The following is an 8626-nucleotide window of genomic DNA, read 5'->3' on the forward strand; positions in this document are numbered from 1 at the left end:
GAGAAATCACTGTTGGTATAGGTGCGGTCCTTGTGTCTTTCTCTATTTCTTATTCCACTTTCGTCTTTGCGTCCCTGTATGACGACTCCATAAATGCGAAAGCGCTTGGAAGTTTGTTTTATATTTGCGTGTATTTTATCAGTTCCACTCTAAGTAATTGTTTTTTACATGCCTACTTTGGGATTTCTTTTTCAATCAGACATAGTATTTTCTGAAAATGGATACTATAGTGGGGTGAATGCCATTGATGTTCATAACTTGATTAAAAACGCTCTGTTGAAACAAAGATTATTTAATGAACTTCAAAGAAAACTATACTACCAAACTTTTGTATAAAGAGAAGAAAGCATAGAACATTATATCATCAAACAGCGTTAGGTATATGTGACAACAATTTCTTTTACTTTTCAGATCGACATTGATTTTGGCCAGTTATATCCTGGGAAAGATATAACATTTTTTTCAACGTGGAGTGCAGACTTAAAGAAGATTCAGCATATACTTACCACGACCAAACAAACAACAAATGACGGAGCCACATTAGTAGAACTTTTGCTGCAGGAGAACATCAGGGAAGGTAATTATTTTTCTTATTAAGGGGATCTTCTACCTCTTCGCTTATGTTTCTAACTTCCCATTTGAAAACATGTAAATTTTAATATGGTAATTTCTAACAAAGTATTGTAGGTAATGACTTGAAATTTTTAATACAAATAGACAAGACCCATATAAATCCAACCACGGTCTCCAATTTACGTTACATGCGTTAGATTAATTGCAATATATTCTTCAGTAAGTTTGGCAACAGAGAATAAAAAGTATGCTGCAGAGGGAAGAGGGCTGACCATCTGTTTGCTTGTTAGCTGCTTTAAAAAGGACGCTCTTACCAGAAAAATCACGTTGTGATTCTCACTTCTCAGTGGTTAGAATGGTCTGGACTGGAAGAGCCCAAAACCACTTCTTTCTTCCTTTCACGGTTTGTTTGTTTCTTCCACCCCCTGCTGTCACAAGAAGACAACTTGTTTCGGAAAGCATTTTGAATTAGAAGCGAAAAGCCAAACGAATGACACCACGGACGGATTAAAGGGAGGGGCGGTCACTCCCTCCGAGAACATTTGAATACTTTGAATAATCGGAGTAAGAAACTAGAAATTGCGTAATCTAATAAGAAAAGTTTGTTCAAATATACAAATCAAGACGCATTTTAAGTGTCACAGCATTGTACTCTCATCCCCTCCCCTCCAAATTCCCTTCTGAAGAAGTTCTCTTTTGTTTCTCTGTTCCATATTAGCCTTTACACTTACACTTTCATTATCCAGTATTGATTTTTACCATACCATCTGCACAGAAGGCGAATAAGGTTTACGAGTCATTCCTGCCCCCTTTTTTAAAAATTGCTAATTATAATAAAATTTATCGAAGTGCATGGAAGTAAGTTGTGACTGTGGAGAAATGGTGTACACATTGTTTATTATTTCATTAAGTATTGTTCACTATAATTATTAAAACGCAACACTGTTCAGCCTACTCCCGTAAGCAAAGAAAAGATCAATTACAGCTGCTCCGGCAATTTTCCCTTGTCTCCTTTTAGTCGTAAGTCCGAGCAGAATAAATCAAAATCTAGAAGAAAAATAAATGATAATTGTAAATCGACAACATATCGAGCACTTAAAAAAGCTCTGTTATTCTTTTGTTTCATTATTGAGCTCAGATCACGAGAAATATTTCAACTGCTGTGTAGTAATTGAACATTTTTCGTTTAATCTCCCAAAGAGTCTGAAATACTGACTTCAGTGACCAGTTTACATCCCTGAAATCAGTATTTACTTGAATAACAGTATATGAAGAAGATAGATTCAGTAGGGTTAATAAGCAGATATGAAATCCCTTTTGTAGCAATGAATGAAACTAATGTTTAGAATTTGTGACGAAAGAGCTTTTCCGCAGCGTGTAGTCTTTAACTTGTTGTTAATTGCCTATTTTGATTCATTAAGCTGTTCAATTTATCTCTTTTTATCCGTATCTGTTGCAACTTCCCAAAGAGAAATACATACGTTGACTTTAACCTTTGGTTCTTGAAATAATATACTTCATGTACAGCTTTTATACACGTACTTATAGGCGATAGATAAGTATCGTATTAAGATTAGTTTTCACCATTATTTGGACCCAATATTTGCATATAAGAAACATCGCATTATCCCTTTGCCGAATCTGGGTGTAGTTACAAAAGATGATACTTTTTGTGTGTGTTTTTTTCAGACTGCTGTCCATTGCTTACAAAATGTAATTTCCTTTTTTCTTTGATTATTGACTTAAAGTAATATACAGTATTCATTGCGTATCACAGAGCAAACCTCTGCAGGTATGAGAATGAATGCAGTAAGAAAGTTAGCACTTACATTCAAATAAATTAGTATAAAGTGGTCCAAAAGTGGGCGTACCCCCCTTTAGTTTCAACAGTATAGTGTTAGTTATGGTAGAATGTCTGTACACAGCTACCTTGAAGTCGTAAGAGTCGTAAACAAAGGTATGATCACCATCCATGTCATAACACAACTGAATTCTGCACAAAGTTCTGGCAGATGTTTTGCGGAGATACTCCGGAGTCAACGAGGGTGAAGGCGTGTTCCACAGCTGCTCGTAATTCCTGCGTTGTGTGATATCGAGTGTTTCTTACGTGTTGCTTCATGAAAGCCCAGGGAGCATTGTCTGATATCGTCAGATCGGGACTTCTTGGAGGCCTGGCAAAGAGCTGGATGCACAACCTCTTCCAATCCAGCGGCCAGGAACTGATCTGATAACTGTTACCAAGCAGAAAACAAATGGACAGCAATGTTGCCAGACAATGCAAAGGAATGTTACCAGACAATGCCAAGCAGTGTTACCAAACAAATGTAGGTAAAACCAAAAACCGTCAGAAAATACCAATTAGAGGTACGCCCACTTCCGGACCTCGCTGTATAAGCGTAAATTAATTACCTACAAATGTTCTTGATATTTCATTCTTTTCCAGATGCCAGAACAGTCGTAATATTAATACTTCTTGGAAGATATTTCCCATCTGTGACCACGTGTATCAAAAGGAAAGACGGAGGTGGATTATGGAAACCTTCCAAATACGAGGCACAGCAAGGATTCCTTTTTCATGTCAGAGTATGTACCATTATGTAATATAATGTATTAATATCTACACTTGATTACCACGAAATATGTCATTAACATTTAATTAGTGATTGGAGAATGGAGAACATTGCACGAAACCTTATCGAACAAACAAACAAACAAAAAAAAATCAGCTTTTCTGGAAAAACTGCTATGCTCAAACAAAAATATTGTGTAAGCAAACACCATTTTCATCAAACCACGATCCACTCTGACTCACCACGTGTCACCATGATCTACTGATCTACTTCGACCTACTGACCGAATATGTCGAGAGTGGATCAAAGTGGAATGTTTTATATTGAGGACTACAATGAGTCAGTTGTTACTGTTGGGTTAGGGTAGTCATACGTAACAGTGGAACATGGAAATGTAACCCAAGATCCACTAAAGTATACTCAAAATTATCCCCACGTGATCCATAGCCACTGACCCGCTCCATCTTTGATGTGCACTCAATTGATATGATTACCATACCATATCAAGAGGATCATATTGGTGGTACATGGAAACAAAAAAGTTTGTTTAAGAAAAGGCCCCCTCGGGACAGCACGCCCTTGGTGGAGTGAGCTATCAACCATATTTTGCAATATACATGACTCTTCTTCATGCAATTAGTAAAGCATATATCGGTGTATGTGACGCGATTTGTATCTTACGAAGATATCGTGAACCTAAGTTGTGTAGATAGAAAGGAATATGCATAAAATAGGAAAACACAATATTTATTAGTCGCTAACGCCCTCGCCTTTGGTGCGAGCGGTTCTGGGTTCGATTCCCGGTGGGATCACTCGATCAAAGAAGTGTAACAGCTTTTTCAGGCCAATCATCCTGAGTGTTTTTTCCTGGGTTGAGTGAGTTTTTTTTGTTTTTTAATCGCGTCGGATAATATAAACACAGTGAACGATGCTAAAAATGCCGGGATGGTACCTAACACACAGGTCCCAGACCGCTTCCTTCCCCATCCATTCCTTTCTTTCTTCCCCTCTCTCGGATTGTGTGCTCTCCGAGGGACGACATCCCTCAAACGTGACGAACTTAAGGCCGACCTAAAAGTTACTCCTTCGTTGCTAGTACACTTATCTCCTTTGTTGGGCGACTGCGTTCGATTTCCCGGGAGGAAGGGGGAGGGGATTTTAGGATGTTATTCGTATTTTCGGTTCCACTGTAGGTTTATGCCTTATGAAGTTCCCGTGATGAAACCCTATATTCCAATAACAATAGTAAACGTAAAAATGCTGTAAAACTTTCGGTGAATGCTATGTAAACTTTCTAAAACATAAGTAGAGGTTAAATATGTTTATGGTCATGGATAAAATGTTTACTTGGCTCAAAACAGCTTTTTCCCAGTGCCTTTAAAAATGTTCTTCATTCAACCCTTCAAATATTGGAACTATGATAGCACTCCTTTCTTCATTTTATGGCATAAATAAGTAAGAAGTGTTTATACTCGAGGTAATGATATGTGTGTAATATCAATCTTATAAAAATACTAAACAGCACGTAGGGGAACGGCACCAACCTTTTCGCGATCATTATTTTAAAAACTAATTCATTGATATTGTAGCATCCTTGCTTTTCAAATTTCCGCAAAGGTTTTTCTTTCTTCTTCCTGGAGATTTGTAACGTCAAGAATTGCGGTCATTGACGTACAGGATCTAAATTTATCTTTAAAATATCCGTGCTTACTTTATGTCTGGATGTGATTCCAAGTTTGCCACATTTAATTGAAATATTTATTACTGTAAATGTAAACCATTAAGTGTAAGCTTAGGACAATTTTATTGATGTCGCAGTTATCTATTCACGTAACTACTGTCAAGTTTATAAGTGCAATAATTCAGATTGTTTTCTTTGTGATTATTCTCAAACCTTATACTAAAGGGTAGATTCCTCTAAGGAACTTTACTTAATTTTTCCAGAACTTTTCTTAATTGCATCGGATAATACAAACACAATGAACGGTATTAAAAATGTACAACTCAAGGGGTATAATAATACATTCGAAATACTGTCATATTAACCTATATTAGTTTTCAAGACATTTCATATCGCGTAGAAGTGACTCGCGTCAATTATGACCTCATTACATTACATTTCTAGTATAGAAGAATGCCTGAAAACAGTTGGTAGCAGTTTAATTGCATTGCTATATATATTATTGGTGCACCTCGTGTTTAAAATACAAGCTCATTTTAATTATACGTGTATTTGTAGTTTTTGGAATTTGATAACGTGTTAATAGGTGTGTAACGTGATAATAATTCTGTGTACATGACTTACAGGAAGCGTCCGATCTTCAAACAGAGTTAGAAAGGCATCATCTAAAGATGCAGCGCTTTGGATGTAGTGTGCAGCCCATGCCCGTCGTTGTCGCTTCAAAAATAGATGAACCTCAAGCCTTCTACGTGAGTATTGAGGATAATCTCTACAGAGTTGAAACTCCACTGAAAGCAATCGATAGCACATTCAAGACGTTTCAAGTACTGGATGCAGAATATCCGAAGGAATCGGAACAGGTGTGGACATTTGTGCAGAAACATATGTACAAAATTGAAAATGACTGCGACAAGAATTTTCCTTCAGTGAACACGCTTATCTCTGAAATATCAAAGGTGTAATGGCGGGAAAGGTTGTTTTCCGTTAATCATTTAGTTTGTAAAATAGTTTTTTCATGTATATACGTTCTTTTTAGTTTGTAAGAAGATGCCTAAGTGTTTTGTTTGTCATAGTGACTTAAGAACGAGTCAGTCTCTGTTACTTCATTTAAAATTTTGTCACAAATTAGGTGCCATGAGCCCCTTTCGTTGTGTGGACGCGAATTTGATAACGCCAATTCATTCCGCAAACACTTGCTGAAACACGAAAGAACAAGTACGGGTGGTGATGGGAACCAGCCTTTTCGTGGATACCAAAATGAGGTGTGTCACATCAATGTTGAGAGACAGTTGACTGATAATGGTGATATACCAATTGAAACTTCTGTGGAAAGCCTTTCTCTTGAAGATTACCGTGAGGCTGTAAAGGAGGAAGCCCTTCTTTTTATTACTAAACTGTATAGTCAATGTAACTTAACCAGAACTCATATACAAAACCTTTGCGACTGGGTACACGGGTTTATGGGCGGTAGTGTGATGCAACTGCTAAGAGAGAAAATTTTACAAACGCTTCGAGGAAATCATGTTGATGATAATACAGTAACTGAAGTAATGAACATGTTTAGTATAATATCCAGTCCATTTTATAGCTTGGAAACCGAATATAGGCGATTTGGCATGTTAGAGACAATGGGCAGGTTGATAAAACCAATTGATTATGTTATTGGACAGAAATTATCTTCAAAGAGAAAGAAAGGCGAGGTTTCGGTGGAAACATTACAAGTGCTTGGAAAGTTTGTGCCTATGCGAAAAATGCTTAAACGATTTTTGGAGTTACCGAATGTTCTGTCAACGTTACTCCACTTCAAGAACAGTGCAGAACAAGAGACTGAAGTACTTTTCAGTAGTGTGCAAGGACTGCATTGGAGAAACGAGGTAACGGTTTCTGATGATCGTTTGATATTACCTTTATTTCTTTACTTTGACGATTACGAAATTAACAATCCTTTAAGTGGGCATGCTGGTACAAAAAAGATAGGGGTAGTTTATTATACAATTGCATGTATTCCACCGGAGTTTTTCGCGAAACTAGAGAACATATTTCTCGCCTTACTCTTTCATTCAAATGATAGAAAAACTTTCGGTAATAAAGCAACCTTTTCAATTCTTATTGAAGAGTTGCGTTTCCTAGAATGTGAAGGTATATGTGTAATGTATAATGGTTTAGAAGTACAGATTTATTTTAAGTTGTGTGTTATTACAGGTGACAATCTTGGATTGAATTCCGTTCTTGGCTTTACAGAGTCATTTTCTGCTAAGTACCCTTGCAGGTTTTGCCTTACATCAAAAACAGATTTACAGGCGCAGTCAAGAGAAAACGTCCGGAATTTGCGGGACGTTGAGAATTATGAACTACATGTAATTCTCGGAGATGCTTCACAGACAGGAGTAAAAGAGAATAGCACTTGGAACATGTTGCCGAGTTTTCATGTTACCAAAAATTACAGTGTGGACGTGATGCATGATCTTTTGGAAGGGGTGGGGAACTATGATATGATGCATATTTTGAAGTACTACATCAACAAAACACGTCTTTTCACAATGGATATTTTAAACAGTAGGATTTCGGCCTTTGCAAGCATGTCAGATGACGTAAATAAGCCGGCACCTTTATCTTCTGAAAATCTTGAAAAGAATAAATTAAACTTGTCTGCTGCTGAAATGTTATTTCTCATAAGGTACTTTGGTTTGATAATGGGTGACTTAATCCCCGAGGAAAATATCGTTTGGAAATTTTATATTCTGCTAAGAGAAATAACAGTCATATTAACATCAAAAGTTATTCACGTAAACACTTCTGAATTACTTTGTACATTAATTGAAGAACATCATGAGATATACAAATCTTTTTTTCAGGATACATTAAAACCTAAGCATCATCATATGGTTCACTATCCACGTTTAATGCGACATATAGGACCACTTGTTTTCACATGGTGTATGAGGTATGAATCCAAACACCAACCGTCCAAGATTGCTGCCCGTATTGCTTATTGTCGAAAGAATGTTCTAGAAACTATAGGTTTGAAACACCAATTGCAGATATGTTATAAGTTCTTTCAGAAAAACGGTTTTCATATTCAACAAGAAACTGGACCTGGAGCAAAGATATACCTTTCACAAGATCAGAATTTTCCATTGTTTTCAATGTGTTTACCTCCTTCGTTGTTGAAACTTTGTCGGTCAGTAGCTTGGTGCATATACAACGGATTTGTGTTCAAGTGTTGCATGGTAGCGTTCGAAATTCATGAAGATGGTTTAAACTTTTATAATATAAAAAAAATTTTGTTAGACGAAGAGTCGCACATTTTCCTTCTATGTAAGAAAATGAAAACAGTTGGCTATGACAGTCACTACTGTGCATATCATTTGTCTTTCACGCAAGAGTGGATCTGCATACCAGTAAATTTGAATTTTGCAGGGCCTCCTACGTATTATAAGATAATCGATAATGACAACATATATGTTTCTGTTTCGGTATGATTTTGTGTTGCATGTGGGGCAGTGTTTTCTAACATAATCGTAATAGGGCTCGAGCATAAGAAAATGTTTCTTAATCCATGTGATTTTCAGTCAAACAATATTATATCCACTAGCAAAGCATTTGCAATGAAGCATACATTCCTGTACTACTAGATGTTTTGCCTGCATGGTCCTATGGCCACCGAAGTAGGAACTAAACTTTTAAAAAACATGGTTGGTTCTATGTAAATTTTATACTGATTTTTTGTTCGGAATAGAAAAAGGTTACATATCGAGTGTAAGGAAAAGATCGCACAGCTTGGACAGAATCTGACTCTACA

At 36.7% G+C, this 8626-nt stretch overlaps 2 protein-coding genes across 2 annotated transcripts in view; both read left to right on the plus strand.

The window, feature by feature from the left end:
- Positions 1-5786, plus strand: part of LOC145683067 (uncharacterized) — a 6358-nt gene extending 572 nt beyond the window's left edge. Inside the window, exons 2-4 of the mRNA XM_081754427.1 lie at positions 379-577; positions 3017-3156; positions 5451-5786. Coding sequence (XP_081610553.1) covers positions 379-577; positions 3017-3156; positions 5451-5786 — 675 coding nt within the window. The remainder of the gene's footprint in view (positions 1-378; positions 578-3016; positions 3157-5450) is intronic.
- A 498-nt stretch (positions 5787-6284) lies between these two features.
- On the plus strand, positions 6285-8306 carry LOC145683068 (uncharacterized). Its single transcript, XM_081754428.1, has one exon. It carries the CDS (start codon positions 6285-6287, stop codon positions 8304-8306), a length of 2022 nt encoding a protein of 673 aa, XP_081610554.1.
- Positions 8307-8626: the final 320 nt, after the last annotated feature.

The sequence above is a fragment of the Thermobia domestica genome, chromosome 4 (genome assembly GCF_964235325.1).
Source record: "Thermobia domestica chromosome 4, izTheDome1.hap1.1, whole genome shotgun sequence".
Lineage (NCBI taxonomy): Eukaryota > Metazoa > Arthropoda > Insecta > Zygentoma > Lepismatidae > Thermobia > Thermobia domestica.

Bases quoted from the DNA above. Each gene is read 5' to 3' on its own strand.
- LOC145683068 (XM_081754428.1), top strand. From the start codon at position 6,285: ATGGGCGGTAGTGTGATGCAACTGCTAAGAGAGAAAATTTTACAAACG.